At 28.9% G+C, this 22428-nt stretch overlaps 3 protein-coding genes across 6 annotated transcripts; 2 read left to right on the plus strand and 1 right to left on the minus strand.

Moving 5' to 3' along the window:
- The first annotated feature begins 302 nt into the window (after positions 1-302).
- LOC149893382 (uncharacterized) lies at positions 303-7367 on the plus strand. Its single transcript, XM_090072236.1, has 4 exons — positions 303-427; positions 2061-2109; positions 2409-2510; positions 5129-7367. The coding sequence occupies exons 1-4, from the start codon at positions 314-316 to the stop codon at positions 5332-5334; spliced, it is 471 nt and encodes a 156-aa protein (XP_089928362.1). The 5' UTR covers positions 303-313; the 3' UTR covers positions 5335-7367.
- Positions 5136-12567, minus strand: LOC145187924 (tetratricopeptide repeat protein 24-like). 2 transcript variants are annotated; one of them, XM_090072014.1, is made up of 5 exons: positions 11532-12330; positions 11222-11440; positions 10641-10802; positions 8873-9492; positions 5136-5274 (listed from the first exon to the last, which is right to left on the minus strand). In XM_090072014.1, exons 1-4 carry the CDS (start codon positions 12169-12171, stop codon positions 8894-8896), a joined length of 1620 nt encoding a protein of 539 aa, XP_089928140.1. In that variant the 5' UTR covers positions 12172-12330; the 3' UTR covers positions 5136-5274; positions 8873-8893. The 2 variants fall into 2 exon arrangements, with proteins under 2 accessions (XP_089928140.1, XP_079920573.2); XM_080064447.2 differs by lacking the exon at positions 5136-5274 and having other exon boundaries at positions 8782-9492; positions 11532-12567.
- A 2929-nt stretch (positions 12568-15496) lies between these two features.
- Positions 15497-22407, plus strand: LOC145188101 (uncharacterized). Of its 3 annotated transcripts, XM_090072247.1 has the most exons (5): positions 15497-15542; positions 16716-16831; positions 17223-17342; positions 21812-21946; positions 22089-22407. In XM_090072247.1, the coding sequence occupies exons 2-5, from the start codon at positions 16765-16767 to the stop codon at positions 22232-22234; spliced, it is 468 nt and encodes a 155-aa protein (XP_089928373.1). In that variant the 5' UTR covers positions 15497-15542; positions 16716-16764; the 3' UTR covers positions 22235-22407. The 3 variants fall into 3 exon arrangements, with proteins under 3 accessions (XP_089928373.1, XP_079920789.2, XP_089928377.1); XM_080064663.2 differs by lacking the exon at positions 15497-15542 and having other exon boundaries at positions 16664-16831; XM_090072251.1 differs by lacking the exons at positions 15497-15542; positions 16716-16831 and adding an exon at positions 16939-16993.
- Positions 22408-22428: the final 21 nt, after the last annotated feature.

Genomic DNA, 22428 nt, shown 5'->3' on the forward strand with positions numbered 1-22428 from the left:
TTTATGAAATGGGACATCTGTGGTTTTTCACGTGTAGTCTTCATTTATCAAATACACTTAGTTTCTAAAAATAATAGACATTTTTGCTCATATTATCCATAAACCTTTTTTTTTGTGCGGCTCCGAGACTTTTTTCATTGCCATGAATATTATAACACGATTTCATGAAGTCAAACATGACGTTCTTGATGACGTCATGATCGATTTAAACTAGTTTAAAATAGTGTATTAAAAATTTAATCAAAAACTGTCGTTCACCAAAATTATATGGATAATTAAATTCACGCTTAAAAGATGAATGTAAGCTTAAACAATGTGGATTTTATGTTCATTCAGTTCTTTACTTTTTTTCATTATGTTGTCTGTGCTTTTTCATTTTAAGAGAGAGAGAAAAATGCGTCGACTAACATTTTTGGTTGTGATTATGGTAAGTAATCTACAGTAATATTGTTTATGAGATAAAAGAAAAAACGATCGCACAGTGACCCAGGTTAAGTTAAATTCGGCAAAAATTACCTGTTAGATACATGTACATTAAACATATTTCACATCAAAATGAAGGTTTTTGAGGTCAAGGAGTTCAAATATGGAACTTGAAATTATTTTCACATGCACTAAATATCCATATAACGTACATGTACGCGTTTAAAGTCCATTAGGGGTCTTTAACGTTCACAAACACTTTTTTTAATTAATGCTTACTGACCAAATATATTATCATTATTACGAGCGATTGCACACGCGTGTGCGTTTCCAAAACGCGTTACAAATCGCCTTAAGAGACTCAACTTTTCTCTGAAATCTAATTGAAAAAAATTTTTCCTTAAATTTACAGAAAATTTCTCTTTTTCAGTTCTGGCTTGAAACTTCTGGCTTTCCATTTTATAACCTAAATGTAAAAACTTATCTTTTAACTTGATGATGGAGAAGTGGACTAATAGGAGAAGTCAGATTAGTTTAAATGTCAACTGAGTCCTATGAAAGATCTTACCCAACAGTGAAAATGTGAAATACCGTATTAAGGAGCTTTCTCCTTTACATGATTTTTTTTTCATCAAATCGTTATCATTCGTCTAACTTACGCTTAGAACCACATACTTTGTAATAAGCATTTTAATAAGGTTTCATTAAACGCCTTTAGGATAACATTTTAATTTTTCTTCTTAAGTTTATGGAGATAAGAGTATATTTTTACATTGTGAGATTTACATTGTGAGAAAAGCTTGAGTTTCACAAGTAGTTATTTTAAGTAGTTATTTTTACAGGAATTGTTGTTCACATTAAAACAGTTTAACATTTTCAAAGAAAGAGCCTCCTCTAGTTTCATAGTTAGTGGAATCAAGGAATTGGTACTTTTTCTCATCTAAGCAACATCAACACATTTAGCAGTTCTTTTCAAAAAAATTTTTTTTTTCTGCTGCTTTATCACTTTTTAATGCAGCAAGAGATATAGCTGCATGGTGTTTATTAGCTAATTTTGCAATCTTTGCCCTTTTTTTGGCTTCTTTCACAAAGATGAGCTCACCTGACTTATCATTAGGAATTTATTTTTCTAGCAGCTTTAATAAATTCAATGAGAAATTTTTAGCTTCAAAGACGCAAATTTTTAAAAATAGATCCAACCAATTCATTTCATTTTTCAATTTAGATTACTTTATCACCAAATTCTTTAATTTCCAAAGTATAATGTAAATATTTTAATGCGTATTTTATACAAATGTTCGAAAAACTGTTTTTTAAACGAAAAATGAGAGGCAGGTTTCCATTTGACAAGCTATGCACGAATCTTCAGCCGAACGACAATTTATTATGGCCTCCTAAATTTTCCTAAAAAGTGGTATGTATGAAAAAAAGTATGAAAAAAAGTAAACATGTGATAGAACTCAAAGTTTGGCGTCCCTTTTTTTTCATTCTTGCCATTTTTTACTTGTCCTAAATAATTATAATCTATCGTTTGAATTATATTTTTGTAAAAATCTGATATCATAAAAAAAAACTCTAGAAATTCTTTTATTTGTATACAAAAAAATTGTTGAAAATACTTGAAAAATTTTTTTCAGAAAACCATTTTGTTTCAAGCAGAATTTGAAGAGTCTGAATCTCTTAACAGTAAGTTTGTGACTTTTTTTGTTGTATAAAAATTTTTGGTGACTATTTTTATCTGCATTTACACATTCTCATCTTTCTCATCATAATTGTTGTCTTTACACTTCAGAAGGGTCGATGACAAGAGTCTATAAGTAAGGAATAAGTTCGAATCTACCTAGCATTTTTTCAACCTTACCCGTTACCTTTCCACCAAAGTAGCCTTACATCAAGGTAAAATTTAAAATCTAATTCTTAATGAAAACAATAGTCGTCGACCCTGTTTACACTATCATTTTTTAATTTAAACTATCTATATCTAGCGCCAACTGTGGATACGTATTCTTACTACAAAGATCTGAATAGCATCGTAACGTTTGCTCTTTCGGATATTGTGAGAATTCCTGGACACGAAATTGTCATCGGTAAAAAGTTTCTTTAAGCATTATATATATATATATATATATATATATATATATATATATATATATATATATATATATATATATATATATATATATATATATATATATATATATATATTATGGTGAAGTGAAAACAATTTTTTTAGAAATTCAATCATTCTCTCTGATTTCTATATCAATTATAGGAAAACTAATGATGAGTCCAATATGATCAAAATTGGACAACAATTACCACCTGCAGCAATTTTTAGCGAAATTAGAGAAATTTTCAGAATTTCCCATGTTTGAAACTTTTTATTCCAAATAATGATTTGTAATATCCTTCCATTTGAATGCATTATTATTAGTCTATTAGCAGGTTATCTTAAAGGAGTTTTAGAACTGAACAGGTGTATTTACTACATAACATTACTATGTATAGAGCAAAAGCTGTTCTAATTAGTGTTATATATTGGCATCTTCATCTTAGATTGATGTTAAATATTGGCATCTTCATCCTAGATTGCAGACGGACATGTATCATATCATCTCTTTTCATCTCGCCACAAACCGAAGCAGAAACCGCAGTCACCATCTTTACACAACATTCTACAGGTTGCGTGTAGCATTTGTCCAAAAGATCAGTTAGCTAGTGTGATACTCTTTTGTCTCTTCCAGTTGCTCATCGGTGAGCTGCATTGCTAGTGGCTCCGTCCGTTGTTAACTACTCCAATCAATCAACTCCCGCGTATTGTTTGCCATTTTTGCTAATCCATCACTATTGTTGGCAAAGTGGGGTGTCGGTTTTTTTTGCCATCAAGTTTTTACTTGGACTTTACCAACTTTCTTTTACTTGGACTTTACCAACTTTCAGGTTATCCCTGGTTTTCATGCGTTCACATCTTATCTTACTCCGGTAAATAACTTGTATTTTATCATCGCGTAAGATAATGCTAATATCCTCAAGTATAGTTGATGCCATAACTATAGGAGATCTGTCTTTGAGTCAATTGCGGTCACAGACCAATGAAAGAGAAGGGAGAGACAATCGCATCTGCTTTAAAGATGATAAGGATGATGTTGCTGGAGTGTTTTCTTTAATAGCAGACCGTTTTGAAGAACTAGTGTGGCATTAATGACAGAATCTAATGGCACTGGAACTACAATCAATCGACAAAGAATTTACACCAAAACTGTATATTCTGCAGTTTTGGTGTAAATTCTTTGTCGATTTATCCAATAGATATTTTATGTTCACTCCTTTGATCTTCCAAGAAAATATGCCTTCCAAGAAAATGTGCTTTCCAAGAAAATGTGCTTTCCAAGAAAATGTGCTTTCCAAGAAAATGTGCTTTCCAAGAAAGTGTGCCTAGCTGGTACCATATTAAATTTGGGACAGCAGCATTTCTTTAGATCTTTGCATTGGCAAACAGGTATATCAAACATTTTGACTTGTTTGTCCTTTTAATGCTGAAAGTTGTTTTCTTTTATTTTCCTTGTCAGAAGTTGGTGTTTTTTGCTCTGGTAAAAAGGGTTAAAAACTCTCTTTGTCAACGGTGAAAAACTTTAAAAAAACTTAAAAGGTGAAAAGCTCTCTTTGTAAATGATGACAGTCGCAATCGGTATGTTGCATTTTCCCTCAAACTTTTAAGGCCAGCATTGCTGTTGAATCTTTCTTATTCTTTTTGTTAGCTTTTCCAGGAAGCTTCTGTAAAATTATAATATATATTTAGTTGCACTATTATTTGAGAAATGATATGTAGTATAAATATATTACATTTTCTTGCAAATACAGCATATGTTGCATGACATCTAGTCGTGTTAGCAGCTGCACCTCAGAGAGTGGCTTTGAATACCCAAGGAATGGATGACTTGTTTTAGATCCTTAAGTTCTATTTATTGAAATATAATTAGCATAGTATTAGCAAAGTATCAAGCTGTACATAGAAACATATTTTTAACAATTTTATTATATAGAAAACATAAAAAATACATTGATATGATTTTATACTTATAATATCTAAAAAACAAGTTTTTTTGCAGAAAATGTTGTATTATAATAGTAATAATAGTAATAATAGTAATAATAGTAATAATAGTAGTAATAATGATAATAGTAGTAGTAGTAGTAGTATTTTTTAAGCTCATATTGCAACTTTCACAAAGGAAAGCTGCGAGCTGTAGTAACATTAGAACATATCGAGGTTCGCTTTAAAACTGTTGACAGTTGGAGAACTGATTGCATTATAAGCTAAATTCAAACAAAATCAATCTAAAAATGGTAAGTTACTCGAAGTTATGTACGTCACTGTGATTATTTTGGTCATGATGCTTATGGATAATACAAACTGATACCTAATATGTCATCATTTTGAAGCTTCTTTCTAAAAAATGTTTAAAAAAATATAAAATTTGCGCTATCATTAATAAGTAATATTAGTCAAAAAGTTGCTGCAGGGGGTAATTCTTGTCAATTTTGCTCATCGTAGTTTCAATTTTTAAGTTTTCCTATAACTAATATAGAAATCAAAGAGAATAAACATAATACATGGTGACCTAGGTGACCCCATAATAAAGAAATAAAATTTTATGTGACTAAAAGAGTTTTATTTAAATACCAATAAATTTTGATCTTGCAGGTGAGGCTTTGAAAATTTATTACGAACTATCAATGCCAGAGGCAGAAAATAGTGATTTGTGTATCTTCACTTGTCTCCAGACCGCGAAATGCAATTCCATCAACTTTTCAGAAATTGGAAAAGTGTGCGTTTTATATGATACCAACCTAAGAAACTCTACAAATATATTTCGAGAAAACAGTAATTGGGACGTTTATGCATTGTAAAAATACATATCTATATGTTTTGCATTAATTAATACGTTAACTTTCATTTTTAAGTGAATAACATTTTTTAGCAAAACCCCCGGATCTCAAGATTTCAAGTCGTTATTTTGGTGAATTAAATGATGAATACCGATGAGTGTTATTTTTTACTGATGTATATTTTGGACTGAAAAGGATTCAAGTCCTTCATGTTTAAAAAAAAATGTTTGTAATTAACAAGTACCTTAGGCCTTCTGGGTACCATGGTTCAATTACATCATTACTTCTACTCTAATACCGGCGATGGTCGTAGTTGAATTATTTAAAAATACGGATAAGAATGAATGGTATTGATATAATAGAAATGACAGGCTCCTCGGATGGTCTTTTCGAAGAAAAAAAAAAAAAAGTGGGTGAGGGGGAGCACTTTGAAAGTACTAACAGTATGATTGGAGTTACTTTTGTTTTTAAAATGCTCAACACGAAGAAATTAAAGAACAAATAGTACCTAAAATTCAGATTTTTCAAACGCAAAGTGATTGGTAAATATTTTCCAAACGCAACTTTATTGGTAGATATTTTGGCTTGAATAAATTTTTAGTCAAAAAAATTAAGCTGTTGCATCTCGAAATGCAAAAAATCGAAATGTGTTTTTTAGAGAAATAAAACGAGACTGACAAGACTACTTTTTATCGTCTTATCTTACAAGAAATACCATTATCTCAAGAAGGTCATTATCTACATTTAATTTATCAACTGCCTATCTTAAATTACTGCAACTGCTTATCTTAAAATTAAGAAATAACATTATCTCAAGAGTGTCATTATCTACATTTAATTTATCAACTGCCTATCTTAAAATTAAGAAATACTAAATATTAAAGTTAAGAAACTTTTACTAGATACTAGTCTCGAAATTATTCTTCTTAATTTTTAACTTAAGAAATCGATTATTGAAGAATTTTTTTCAAAATAATATTTGAGACTTGCAACATCATTTGAGAGTTTCAAGACCAATTCAATAATTTATTAATACTTATGGGAAGCTGGTGCTTAGAGATGTGGCAGATCTAGCCGCTTACATCATCAAGTGCTTTATATGAAAGACAGTGTTTTAATTATAAAAACTTTATCTCACATGAAGGTGAGATTAATACACGCTCTTCCTTTTTATTGAAATGTATATTTCGGTAAACAGAAAGCCAACTTGAAAAAACATTTTTGAAAAGAGGTCAGAGATTCAACTCACTCAAAAGCAGAACTCAATGATGTTGATGATGCTCTCAATGATTGTAAAATAGGATCTAACAATAAACTTCGGAGTTTTGAAAAATCTTTCATTGTTCCAATGCATTATTTAGCATCAAATAACAATAATGCTATCCGTACCACCAAGTGCAGTCTTACGAAGCAGACAAGCTGCAATAATAGAAACAAAAAGCCTATCACTTGTGATAGAAATTGGTGTATATACACCAAAAGATTTCTAATTGTTGGATGAAAATGTCTTTTAGTATGTACAATAAATTTGGCAAACTTTACAAGATACGTACCAAGTTTTACAGCTGCGGTGTCCTCGTTACCGCTCAGTTGTCTTAACATTTATATAAACATTTGTTTGACAAATTTTATTATGAGATAGCATTAACAAAACCACCTAATTCTATTTATACCATCATTTTAATCACACTCTAAACTTTGTCAAAACTGGTTATCTCATTGTTATTGATAGAAATCTGCAATAAAATCCTTAGATTTTTAAACTAGAAAAGAAAGTTCCTAAAGGTGTGTATACTCTACAAATTGGATAAAAAATGCATTTCCAATATATAAGCTGATTTAAAGTTTCTGGCTTGTAATTGCATTAGAAAATCTGGAACTTTGAGACTAAAGTGAGTAGTAAGAGTAGCATATAGCAAAATTGTTGAATTTCCAAAAAATTCATCATTAAAAAATATTGACATCATTTTAGAACCAAGTCTAACATTCGAAGCACCCAAATTTGTATTTAAAGGTAGAATTTTTGTTATTTGTGCTATGAATCCTTATGCATCGCATGCATTTTCCTATGGGTGATTATGTCAGTGTTGATAAACGGCGGAAATCTTCTTGTCTTCACTTTTCATCCGCAGCCGTTAGCAACCCCCACCCGAAAACTCTTTGGTGACAGAATGCTGAAACGAGTGAAATCTTTTTTGGAGGCCTTATGTTTTGAAGTTCACCGCCTATTAGTATGTGGAAACCACTGTCAGCCGCCGTATGATGATTTGGAGACTGCTTCTCAACTGGCTACGGCCGCAAAAGCTGAGGCGTAGTGTTTGCTTCCCGTCACCGGGAAAAACGAAGACAAAAAGCAAAGTTATTATTTAAATATTTTTGTTTTTAAATTAACAAACAACGTAAAATATGAATTCGGAGCAAAAAAAAAAAAAAGAATACTGAAGCAAATATTGAAGTTTACCAATAAAGTAATGTTTTATATGATGATGTAATATTAAAACGATCATATATAAAATTCGAACTATTTAAAAAAAATAATGATTATGTCAAAGTGCTTTTTTAATTAACTATAAATATAAATTTGATTTTGATATTTATGATAAATTAATAATAAATTTGAATTTTAATATTCACACCAAAAGTTAAAAGTTGGAAATTTCAATTGTCGTAGGACATTTTTTTTTCGCACTTTTGATGAGAAACCTTTATGTTATAAAGTTGTCATATTTAATCGCTCGTTTTATTTGTGAATCGTTTCATTTGTGAGACTAAAATTTTCAATTTACCACCCAAAACATTAAATTCTTAATTAATAAAAATAAAAAAATAAAAAATTCTTAATTTTAAATTTGTTTAATCATTTAACACTCGTTAAAAATTTAAGAAAATTTATTTAAACTTAGGCTTAAATTTTCTGAACTTTTTTTTTTTTAATTAATTGGCATGAACTTATATAAATATATTTTAAATAAATATCTTTTAACTATAAGTTCATGCAAAATTCAAGAGTAAAAAAAATATCAAGTTTTCAAAAATTTCAAAAATCCTCCAAAAAAGAAGACCTCCAAAATTCCTTCCGGCTTCTGTCTTCCGAAGCCAGAACATTCTGTCATCAAAAAAAGTTGAGTTAAAGGCATAATGCTACATCGCCGCCGGGAAGCATTGAGGACTATTTCATTATTTGTTAAGTATGGTCGAGACATCACTATGTGAAAGTTGGGGTTTTTTTGTTTTTTTTTACCACTTAAAGATTTTAAGCTCGTGAGTAAGATATTCAAAGTTAAAATAAACTAAAGTTTGTATTTTTAAATTACCTTTATATATATATATATATATATATATATATATATATATATATATATATATATATATATATATATATATATATATATATATATATATATATATATATATATATATATATATATATATATACACATACATTTCTTTACTGAACAATATAATATATTAGAAACTAAATATTTCAATCTCTTATAGCTATAATTTTAGATAAAGATAAGAAGAGTTAAAATGAAATTTGCTTCGGAAAAAAACAAACCTCTGTCGTTGTTGATAATCTTTACATCACCAAACAAACCCCGCTGCTTTGATTTCGTTTTGCATTCTCACCTGTTGCAATTGTTTGCTTAAGTGAGACAGTACTTTTATTTTCATTCTCTTCTAATTGATCATTAGATTTTTTGATCATTGACGATTCATCATTAGGATTTTCTTCAGATTCAAAACTTTCAATAGAAATGTCATCAACGTGTTCTAAAGTTGTATTGAAATGCTCTGTTCCTCCATTCACTTTTTTCGTCAATTTATTTGGTTTTTGTTGTTCATTCGCTAAATTTTTAAATGAGTCCGTTTCAATCAAGTTCATCATATGCTCATCTTCTTCTAAACCCTTTGCTACCAAAGTATTATGCCGTTGGTCTCTTGAAAACCTGGATCTGCCTTTTTTTAGGGAGCTTTTAGATTCAACATTTTTACTACTACTATCACGATTACCTTCTAACACCAGTTTGCATCTTAAAGCATCGGTGAGTTTACTTACAACACGGTCAGCGCTATCACTATCTTGGTCTGTAGTATATGGCAGCAAACATAAAGCGCTCTTGTATGTAGAAATGGCTTCTTCATAATCAGATAATCGAAAAAGTATTGCACCCATACCTGAATAAGAAATTATAAATAACTATGACATAACTGCATATATGCAAAACATTGTAATAATCAAAAAATAAAAACATCAGTACAACACAATGTCAAAGATGTTGTCCTCTCTAGCAGTTAAAAATGTGAACTGCAACTGCGAACTGTTACAGGATACAACATTTAGCTTAAGTGTCAATACAAAAATTCCTTAAACCATTTAAGCTATTTATTTCCCATAATAAAAGATGTTTTGTCTAAACAGAGAAAAACAATAAATATTAATCCTTGTATATTTGAACTCAACAATGAGTAAATGGCTTAAAGCCTTTATCATTTTACTGGTTTCAACCATACTAAGTGTTAAACCCATCATTAGTATAGAATAAAGATTTTTTTTTAATGTACTTTTTTAGTAGAACGTGGTGTAAATTTGCATAATCTATAAAAACACCATTGGTCAAACAAAAATTAAATTTTTTAGAATTTTAAGCTATTTTAAAAATAAAGCAGAGTTAATTTATAATTTTTCTATTGTTTTTATTAATTTAATAGTAATTAAGCTTTAATTTTCACCCAGATGCCACACCATTACAAAAGCAAGTTTGAGTCCAGAAAATACAATGACTACAAGAAGAAGAATCAACCCAAATAGCTTGAGGATATAAAGTCTAAAAAGCTGACATAGATATAAAGTGCATCAAATCAAGTGCAAAAAAAAATCATTTCTTCTCTTCAAAAAGAGTAGGTTGCCTTCATCAAATATACAATTCAATTGAGTCAGTTTGGATTCCCTATTATTGAAGAAGTCTTCTTTATTCAGACTTAGATCATATCATGGTTAATAGTAAAAAATAGTAAAAATTCCTTATGTTTAAAAGTAAAAGGATGCAAAGATTATCTTTCCTGGAGATGATTTAACAAAAGGATTTTTTATGAAGACAGAGTTATAAAATGATTTGTGAAAAACAGAAGAAAATCTTGTGCAGATGTTTATAAAGAAATCCTGAGAAATCCTGAAACGCCAGGCAACATGCATAAATAATGATGAAACAAACCTTAACTAATGACCATGGCTAAAAAAATTGCCTAGTAAAGATAAGCTATAAATACTCCACTATATACTTCTATGGCAGGTATTTTGTTATTATTTAGTACATAATTAACACCTTCTGCAGCTCTAAATTGAGCATTCTTATCACCACAGTCTTTTGCAGCTTGGATGGCAAGCTGAAATGACTTCAATGCTTTTAGATTTTCATTGTTCTGTGCATAAGCAAAACCCAGATTACAAAAAACTTGTGTTTGTGAGTTCTTGTCTCCTAATTCTCCTAAAAGATAAGAAAATATGAATTTAATTAAGAATCGTCACCCTATACTGTAATTTAAGAATCATTTTCATAATTAGTTTCGTTAATTAAGAACATACTTTCCTAGAACTAATATTCAACATAGATAAATGTATAGTGTTTAAGTGTAATAACAATAATAATAACAATAATAATAATAATAATAATAATAATAATAATAATAATAATAATAATAATAATAATAATAATAATAATAATAATAATAATAATAATAATAATAGTAATGATAATAATAATAATAATAATAATAATATTAATAATAATAATAATAATAATAATAATAATAATAATAATAATAATAATAATAATAATAATAACAGCAATAATAGTAATAATATGATAATATTATAATTAATGCATATTTATAGAAATTAACTTGCCATATAAGTCAGCAGCCATTACATGATACTGAATTGCACTCTCAAACAAAAGCATAGCATTTAACACAGCCCCTAAATTTTGGTATACCATTGCCAGTAATTGTTTATCTTTATTGCTCACATCTTTAATACATTTTATTGCTTGATCAAAGCATTCAGTAGCAGATTCTAACAGTTCCTCAGATATGTACAATAACCCAATTTCATGGTAGATCTTAGCTTAAAAGTAAAGCTTAAAATAATAAATTGCGTACTAATTTTATTTAAATAAAAACAGATCATACTTCACCAAAAATTTAAAACAAAAAACCTTGTAAATGTTTATCACTAAGTTCTTGGCAAAGATCCAACAAAATATCTAACAGTTTTGCACATTCATCAATGTTTCCCATTTCAGCGAGCACAGTTGCTGCATTGACTAAGCTTAAGCTCTCATTATTTTTATCGTTTAAAATTCTATAGCTGTTTCTTGCATTTTGATACATTGTATGAGAATCTTCTAAGCGCTTTTGTAAATGATAACATGTTCCTAGCTTTGTTTCACATTCTGCTTGTAAATTTAATATCTTTAACTCACAATAAACTAAATGCGCTTTTTCATATGCTACAATAGCTTCGTCAATTTCATTAAGAGCATGATGTGCTATTCCAATGTTGTACCACAAATCTGCATAGTTTTCTGGTTCTTTGTTATTTAAAGATCTAATCTGCTCTAAATATTTCAAACCTTGCTTTGGTATTCCAGATGCTATGTAACATGCACCAAGATTAAAACTACAACTCTGAACAATTAATTCGTTATTTGTTGAACTAGATTGAAGGTATGCTGCTAAAAAAAATTCTGTAGCTTGGAGAGTATCCCCGTTTTTTAAAAATTTATGACCACATTCAGTAAGTTCTTGGATTTGTTTGATTTTACTGTCATTACTAATTTTTTCATCTGTCATCATAAGCTTTAAAACAAAAAAGCTTACCAAATAAGTAAATGCATACTTGTGTACTTATATAATGCATTTATTTTATATATACTTTATGTAAACATACATATTGTATATTTATACATGTATACATGTATGTAGGTATATATGCTATGTATTTACGAACATAATGGCGCGTGTTCCGAAATAAATAGAAAAACACTCCTCCATTCTATCTGGTTTTTAAATAAAAAAAATTTAACAGTTTATTTTTTTAGCTTTTTAAAATATTTTTAATCAGATAAAGAGTTCATACATGATATTTTGATTTAAAAAAAAAAAATCAAATTATTAAGTTGAGATTTAAACATCAATTATAAATTTTGACCTGAGAAATCAACGTCATTTCGATTGTGGAAGAGAGACAGTAACCATAGCAACTGTTAAATATTTAAACTATAAATAAAATGATGTATATATTAAAACAGCGTATTATAATAAAAATTCATACTGCATGAACTGTTACGGTTTTCAGCGTGTGGGCAGTGATTTGGTAAAAATACGATTTGTCCGATCATATAAAAATTACGAATGGAGTTCGTCTACTTTTTGGACGAATTTTTCCCGCCAACATCGGCTTTTTCTTCGATTCCCAAAAAATGCGGAAAATACCTGACTCGTCACATGGTGTAAATTGTACTAACAAACGGGGTGTACATACAAAACAGAGAAGGAAGCTCAGTTTTAACAGAATACCTTCAGATAGTACTACTAGATTTTGCCCTGGGTTTCACGTTGGATACAATCCTATCAATTGAAAACTTTATTTTCCCTAAGGCATTTGTTGAATAGTATGTAAATAGATAAATTTAGATATAGATATGTTTGTAAAGAGAAAATTTTTTAAATATATAACTTTTTTAAAATAAGAAAAAAAAACTTTTCTCAGACATAAATGAAAAACAAACAAAAGGTTTTATGATTTGTATTTTATATATAGATTGTACCATGATATACGTAAAAAAATCATTTAGCTTGGGTGTCAGAACTCAAACGTGATGCTACGTCATTTATGTAGTACTTTCGAAGTAATGCATCACGTAGTACTTTCGAAGTGACATTAGCTTTGCGCAGTGCCATAACATATAGAGTTTATTGCAAGAAATGGTCATTCAGGTTCACAACTTAAATAATTGGCAACTCTTCATCAATAGCTCAAAGTGGAGCTTAAAGTGTGTTTCCACAAAAGCCATTTATATGACCCATTTGGGCATCCAGCTTGTGTTCGTGAGGAAGATTATTGCGTTGTTGTAATATCGCGAGGTTAGAAGTATCTTGTTCCATCTCCCATTTTAAAAGTTTGGAAAAGTAATGATTACTTTTAAAATAGGGTAAGGTTGCCAATATTGTACCCCCTAAGACGAAACTAAAAAATGTAGGTGATCTACTGAGTGGAAAAATGGATTTTCAATTAGATTTCATAATTTAGGGATTGTTTGTTGTAAAGATGTTAAAAAAACTCAAAATTTAAAAAGCGTTAAGTATCGAAGAATCAAATTTAAAAAATAGCGCTAAGAGTACAATTAAGGAAACTAGATCCTTAATTGTACCGTTGTAATCCAATATTGTACCACTTTCTTGATTTCAATTACTTTACAGCTTTGCAAATATTTTATGATTTTAGATTTAAGGGATTTAAAGAACTGATTAAACTGAATGGTTTTTATAGAATTAGCAATTGGAAATATTCTGATATAACATAACACAACACCTAACTGCCCATAATATAATGAAATGAAGTTTTTTATTTAATAAACTTTATGCAACTTGAACTATTTTTTCTTCTGGGAAATGCCGAAAACAGGTATCACCACATATGGTGCAATTTTTATTTAAATTGTATGTTTACCAATGGGTTAGTTAAGATTAGAATAGAGGAGGAAGGTAGGTATTAAAGATAGTTATGCTAAGTAATGTAAAACAATATATACTATATTTGTTTTAAAAATAACCACATTAAATATTGTAAAATAAAATACATAAAAACATTAGTTTTGGCAAAAGTTTCAGATATATTGTGTCTGTTTTTGATTAACACCTGCACAGCCAACATAACACCAGCCTTGACATATTGGTAAAACTGGACTAGGTTGCGTCGGTACAATTTAGGACATGCCTTGAGGTACAATTTACGCAACTAATCTGACATTCAGTTAATTAAAAAATTTGACAACTAAAAATAAGATATTTTAAATTCTAGGTATTTATTTTGAATTTAGATAAATTACGCTTTAACATAAATACACTGAACAAATCATATCTTCTGCTTTTTTTAGTGAAATACGCTTAGCCATATAAACCTAAAATAAGAAATCTCCAATAGCAAACCAACAAGAGCTTACTCTGGCCTTAATGCAGTCGGATGGCAAAAAAAAACAGTTGACTACATAATTTCATTCAGCAAAGATAAAAAATTAATTAAAAATTTTCTTGTGGGTTGTAAAAATAACGAGTTATGTTAAAAGTACAATATAGGCATCGGTACAATATTAGCAACCTTACCCTACGCTTCATTTTTTAAATTTTTTTCTAAATAATTTGTTTATAAATTTATGTTTGTAGATAAATTAAAGCATAAGTAACTTTTACTTTTATAAAAAAACAACAACTTTTTCTAAAAAAATCCCCTGCAAATAAATGTTTTTCAAATAACTAAACATGAAAAAGGAAAAAAAACTTTGTGTTGTTTTGAGTTTGGGTTTTTTATAAACTTTTACACCATTCACACCAAAGATAAAACTTGTTTTAACCGTGGTTATTTAAACTAGTGACGCATTTTTCTGTTCACAGTGCTTTTTAAAACCTTATTTCAAACAAATGAGTTTAAAAAACCGTAGCTAAATAAGACAACATCGCGAGGTTGTTTTATTTTAAAACTTTTATTGTTTGGAAGCCGAGTGGTTTTATAAATCTCCATGAAAAAAAAAAGTTGTAATGAGAATTTGAGAATAATAATAATTATATATATATATATATATATATCATGAGATCTCAATTTTTTTCAAATTAACCGAGGTCTTGAGAACAGAATAAAATTTGATTTATAAATTCCAAATAAAAATTACTTCACTGGCGTCGTCTCCTGTAATACTTCAGAAAATCGATTTTCATTTCGTAAATTTTCCATTTTGTTTTTGTTTTCAAAAAATACTTCAAAGTAGACGTGACCGAAGTATTATATAAAAGAATTTTTACTTAAGTTACCAAATTTAAGTTCAATTCGGTTTCGTAAAAATAAACCTGATTTATTTTTGGTGTGACACGGATAAGTTAAAAAAAGTTTCAACTGAACACCGTTCTAAAAGCGAGTGTTATTAAAACTCGGTTTTGTTAGTGTGAAAGGGGTATTTGTTGTTTTATTTCCTTCGAATCAAAAAGTTTAATTAATTTTTTTATTAACAAAAAATATTGGAAAATACTCTGAAAAAAATGTCGGACTATAAATGGTCGGACTTAAAATTCTATATAACATGATTTTTTTTACGACTTTCTTTAATGGAGAGGTTATGTGATATCTCATCATGGTAAGTTCTGTAGTTAATAAAACATATTAAAAAACAGAACAGCAGTAATTTTTTATCACACTAAAACCAGAAAGAATAAAAAAAGAGTGCTCTTTCTATTTTTTTTTTTTTTTTTTTTCTCAGAGCTAAAATCGAATCGAAAATAGCCAGTTTTAAATTTTATTCATAAATTATAAATAATGCAATTAGCAAATACCTTAAAAATACCACAGCACTAAGCATGTCAAGTTTGTTTATTTTTTATTATTTGTTTTAATTTAACTAAATTAATAAAACTGCTTATTGATTTAATTAAATTAATAAGATTGGCCTATAATTTATTTATAACTGAATTATTTAAAATTAACTTACAGTTTTCTATAAATATTCTTTAAAAAAAAATGTCTTTTTATTACTAGAAAAAAATTTTAAACTATAATCTAAAATAATATTTTCTATTTGAACAAGTCGTAACAAAGAAATATTTCTTTTTTTTTTTTTTTTTTTTTTTCTATTGCACTGTTGATCAAGCAACAATCTATTCTTGCAATCACTTTGAAATTTTACTCAAATAAAAAGAAACTCTTCGCAAATCATAAAATCTACTATAGGGAGTTGACTTGCTTCCTGAGCTTAATTGCCTCATGTAATTGAGCCCTTAAAATAAGTCAATATAATTCGATTCATTTTCTCTGGATAGTAAAAAAAAAAAAAAAAAACAGTTTTTTTTTCTCTTAAAGATCACTTAAAGTTAAAGTTTTCTGTATTAAAACTTATAAAAATCATAAACACTTGCTAGATATTCTCTTAAAAGTTCGCTTTCTTACAATGGTTGTAAATATAATTCGTAATGACAATGTTTAGTGATTTTTAATTTACAAATCAATCTCATATAAATGTTTTTTAAATGCACTAAGCTCTCCTTTTGTTATTTTTGTTGCCGTGACTTTTTTTTTTTTTTTTCATTTGACTGACGTTTTATACACAGCGTTAAAAGTTTTGCAGTTTTTTCAGGAACTTAGATGCAGGATTAACACTGCGAAAATAAAGCGATTTGGACACGATGAATCTTTGCTGCCGAGCTGCAACAAAAATTATCGTGACGATTCTGCTTTTAAACCAATGTTACGGTTAGTGTTAGGAAGTATTATAAATTTAAAACTATGACAAATTTTTTACACATTTTTGTCGGATTACGTTTTTAGTGAATAAGATAACGGACAACGATAAAAGTGCGTTATTTTATTCACTAAAAAACGTAATCCGGCAAAAAAAAGTTTGCGAGTTGAAATGTGAGTTGTATTGTGAAAAAACATTGTTTTAGCATCAAAGTGGATATTTTTTATATCCGTCTGATTTGAAAAAATGTTTTAACAAATTTACTAGGTACAAACGGGATGCGAACTAGACACAAACAAGATTTTGTTATTAAAACAGAGCTTTAATAAGCTTTCTTACTCGTTACAAATGCGTAGGATTATCATCATGACTTGAAACCAGAATTTTTTCTAATTTTTTTAGGAGAGATGACCACATCCAACATCATAGTAGAAAAGGATAAAGATGTTGAACTAAATTGCAAGCTCGATACTAAAGGAAATATTTCTCTATGGTGGAAAATGAATGGTGAACCTATTCAAGGTAAATTGATTTTTAAATATGCAAAAGCATGTGTTACTTATTATAAATTTGTGCGTGTATTCGTATTGTCTACTTAATAAACGAACTAATTAGTTGACGATCAAGTTGTAATTCATTTGAATTGATTTTATATTAGTTATAATTGCTATTATTTAGTTAGGGCGTGTTTTTATAGTTTGAAGACTTTAATCATTTTTAGCATAAAAAAATTAAAAAAGTGGATAACTGGTTAAAAGAATATTTCAGACAATAATCATGCTTCGTTATCAAAGTCTATAGAAAAAAATTAACCCATGAAATTAACCCCAAAAGCCTTTTGTTCCAGTACTTTCTTTAAATATTTTAAGATGACGTAGTGTTAATTAAGTATCAAAGATTTAAAACAACGCGGACTCAAATCGGCAAAGTTTTTAAATAAAGTATATAACAGCTGACTAATAATATAAAGATTGATCACAAACATTTAATTTCACATACTTTGTTCTTTAAGAACTAAAAAATTCTTTGTGCAAGTTGTGCATTTCTGCAAATTTACTGAAAAAAATTCGTCGAAAGGATTTTTTTAAAGTGCCAATAAAAATCGATGAGATTTTACAAATTGAAGGAAAGACAACATGTGAAGAATAGGAGGGTCAACTTAAACTTGAATGAACGCATTTAGATAGAAAAAAAGTGAATTACATTTCGAGCCTCCAAATATAAACAATTTAAAGATGATTAATTACCACGTCTTGTGAATCAAGTTAATAAAAAATTATTTTTTTTTTATTGTTAGAGAACTTTCAAGATCATTCTTAAAAAATGTTTGTAATTATGGAAAATTTGTTATCATGTAAATTATGAAAATTTGTCAACGAACAGGAAAGGAAACCCCTAACAGTAATAATTAATTAAGAAAAAGCAATTATTTGTTTCAAGTATTTTACAAATCCATACGTTATCCTAAAATTTTTTTTTTCAACTAAATTAACAAAAATTAACTAAAAGAAATTAACTAAAAAAGTTCTTTTTATTTGAGATTTACAAAGAATGAAAGTGAGATTAAAAAAAGGAACAGGTGCTCAACCGGTAATAAACGTGATAGTGTTAACCTGGCCGAATGAAATTTTACTTCACAAAAAAATGTGACATTTGACATCCTTTCGCTCTACACAAGACAGATAAAAACGTCATTGCTAAAGAAAACGTCATTAATTGCATTTTACTTTTTATGAAGAAAAATGTTTGTTTTTTTCTATAAAATCAAAAAATATGGATAAATATGGATAAAAATTTTCCTTATTTATGCGGGTAGATATATTATATATACGGGTAGACATACTATATAGGCTTTCAGCGGTCATCGGACTCTCCACTGGATGGAAAAGAAGTGATAAATCATTAAAAAACTTATTTTTTAACATCAGAAAGTAAAATTGTAGGAAAACCGCAGTTAATGCGAGGGAACGTCTTGTTTTTCTTCCACTTATCGAGTCTTGAGATTATTTTGAACCTATTGACAGCTTTATATTGCAATAACTGAGAGAGCTGAGCACAAGCATTTACCAAGTATGTCTCCGACGAATGTGAATGGGATTTCAAACAAATGAATTCCTTGCCTCCTCCAGCACAAACAATGCTATTCTCAACTTATAATTGACCTCAATATTAGCTAGTCTGAAATTGAGTGGCTGGTAACTAATGTAGATTTACAAAAGAAACTGAAATGATAAGACATTAGTTGTGTGAAATAAATGAATTTATTTATATTAAGTTTGCAAAGTTCAAAGACAATTTTGACACGTTTGCAACTTCATCGACTGCTTTCTAAAGGATGGTACTGAACTTACGATCTGCATAAATGTTACAATAAATTATTAAATAAATTATTAAAAACAAGCAGAAAATCTGTTTGAATAGCTTTGTTCATTTCTTTGTTGAGATTTTGACAAGACGAAACTGAACAAGTTATAAAGCCCTTTAAAACATCATAATCAACAAGGATGAACGAGAATTAGCTATAACTAGAAACCTTATGATATATTGATCAAACTGGAGCTACATTTTGTCTTGATCATCTAATTTAACAATAAATTCACCGCTTACCGAAAAGTAAGATAGAAAAAAATATATATAAAAATGAGTAAGACTTTGAGCAGAACTAGTTTAAGCTCGAAAGTTTTGTCTGAACTTGTAAACTTTTACAAAGTTTAAATACCCGGCTCAAACTAGTCTCCTCCGTCTTCCTTTTTGTCTCTTTCTTTACTGCCCTTCATTCTTCCCGACTTTTTCACAACACTAAATTTGATTAATTTAGTTTGACCAAACAAATCTTTAGTTTAGACTGTTTAAACTAAAGAAGTCAAGTCTTGCCTGAAGTCAGTTTCTCTTGTCTTCTTTCATCATTGTGAAATAAACCTTTAACAGGTTGGCTGTATTTGACTTTACTTCAGGTATGGTTTTTACTTCAGATGAGGTTTTTAAAAATGATTATTTAAATTAAAAAAAAAATTAAGTTAAAAAAACAAGTTTTTATAAAAGAATCTTAACCATTATAAAGTCATTCATGTTGTAAACCCACAATGCTTTTCAAATACAAACTATTGTTTAAATTATAACTAATTAAGAACCTCTGTCCCAAAATATTGTTCCGAATTTATGAAAGACTTGTAATAGAAATCAGATCAGTATTTTGGGACAGAGTGAGTAACAAAATTCCTTTTTGAAAACAGCTTCAAAAAAACTTTGATAAGGGTTTTAAATCGTATATTAAAAAAAGAATTCTCAATTGAAAATCTTTTTAGGAAAAAAAAATGTAACAACAACACAAAGAGACAAAAATTTGTTTCATTCGAATATTTAAAGTGTAATTCGAACAGTTTCATTATTGATGTTAATTTTCTTGTTGTTTTAGGTGTTGAGTTTTACCCTGTTTTTACTTCTTATTCTTTTAGGGAAGTAAAGTTGTTTTACAACTGTTAGTCATTATGGGCTTATAGATATTGTAAATTGCAAGCGAATTCTACAACGCTTGTGGAGATAAGCGGACAAACAATTATTTGCTAGTAACTGTTTGCTCGCTTCTCATCATCTCATGATCAACCTTTCCAAATCTGGCCCACCAAACGCATAAAAACTTGCGTGGATGAGGGTCAGTTTTGGACACCTGGGATGATTTATCTGGGTCTAACCAGAAACACACTCACAGTTGGTTCTCTTAAAGAACCCACTTCTCTTCTGAGTTAAGGATGCAATCGAAGAAAGTATCTTCCTCATATCACGAGAGCAGCGGTGCACAATTGATACGAAGTTTTTCTCTCTGACAATTTGCATGTAACTCATCGGTCAAGCTTTCTCACTTTTCTCAACGCATGCAAGTGGTAGGCGATGTCTGTTTGCTTGCTAACTCAGAGGTAGTTTGATGAAGAACTACTTTTAGCACAAAATTTAGACTGGCATTATCGAAGCAGGATGGTAGATCTGAACGTAGCTTATTTTGCAGACTTTGATCGCTTATATAATGGATATGCTTAAAGAGACATCAGGATAAACTTTCTTTACTATTCGAAGTGCTTCACTTGCGCTCCATAGTTTTTCATACTGAAAACGTGAGCTATGGCGAATATGATCGTCGAGTTCATTTTAGACTAATATGAAAAGCTGATTTCTATTGCCTAAATTGATGGATTCAAACAAAAAGAAATGTTATGGAATTAGCGTAGAACTCAAAGAAAACTGGATCAAATTTTGGTCGCTGTGTTTCCGAATACTAACAGATATTTTAATAATATATGATTATGAGTCGTGTGCAGCTGAATAAATAAAAGTCTTCAATCCGTAGTATTGTTTCTTTTTTACAAATAAACCTTCAGTCTAAAGTTGTAAAATTAAACTAGTTTTAAACAATTTTCAAATTTCGTGTTCTCATTTAAATCTCTCCTTTTATTATAAAAATTACCCAAAAAATATTTTAAACTTACGCGTAAGTAAATTTATATGTAGCATCTTCTCATTTTGTACACAGCTCAATTATTGCGGGAAATTTGAATGTTTTTAGTAATAAAATTTAGTAATAGTTTTAATTATTCCTAAATTTTTCTATTACCTATTAATTACGACTAGCATGAAGAGTACATTTCTTCGGTCGTCCATCAAAATGCTCAGTTTGATCTGTTCCTTTGGTTGTATATTTATTTTATATTTATTTTATATTTATTTACTAACAAATAGATTTACAACCACTTTTGACATTTTATACTTTTTAAACAATTTTTTTTCAGCATTATAATCTGCAATGATTTTTTGTTTGAAAACACAATGGTATTTATTGCTATTAACTATTACATAAATATGACTTAAAAGTCATATTTATAACGATGCAGAGTTTAGCAAAAATACAAACTATAAAAGTTTGATGAAGTTAAAAAAAAAAAAAGAACAGCTCTGTTGAATGTCGGTCAAGGAGTGAAATACTGAAATGTTTTTAATAGAAAATGCAACAGCTTATCACTTGAAGGGAATGTACTTGAGTATCAAAAAGGCAGCTTACTCTGATCGAGGTTTATATGAATGTGGTATTCTATTTAGCAACAAGACAACAAGATCATTTTTCCTTCGAGTTAAAAGTATTACTTTGTGTTTTCATTTTTTTTCAAAGTTGCTACCACTTTTTCTGTTGTATCTTTGTAAAAGCTGTAAACGCTTGCTTTCTCGCCTTGCTGAGAAAATTTCGTTATGTTTATTTGTTTATATATTTTTACATTTTAGACCCTTTCAGAGTTGCTTGGCCTACGATTGGTTTAATCTTGCAGATAATCGTCCTTGCAGCAATTATTTACTTTACTGAGAAAAAACCGAATGTCTTAACGGTGTCACTTCAAGAAGAAGAGCCTTTAATTAGCAGAAAAATATGATGATGACGCATGAACTGGAGTGAGAAAAATCGTCATATTTATGTGAATACGAATTTCGAATACGAGTCTATTCCGATGATATTTCCCGATATTTTAGCAGTTGTATATTTTATCGATATTTTTTTAAATTTTAGGTCTTTAATACTTTTGTTGAAATATTTTACCTCCGGTTCGAACAGCGTACTACTATTCCT

Source organism: Hydra viridissima, unplaced genomic scaffold (genome assembly GCF_058129835.1).
Source record: "Hydra viridissima isolate aposymbiotic clone 2 unplaced genomic scaffold, HvirCarnegie_v1 scaffold_1, whole genome shotgun sequence".
In the NCBI taxonomy this organism is placed as follows: Eukaryota; Metazoa; Cnidaria; class Hydrozoa; order Anthoathecata; family Hydridae; genus Hydra; species Hydra viridissima.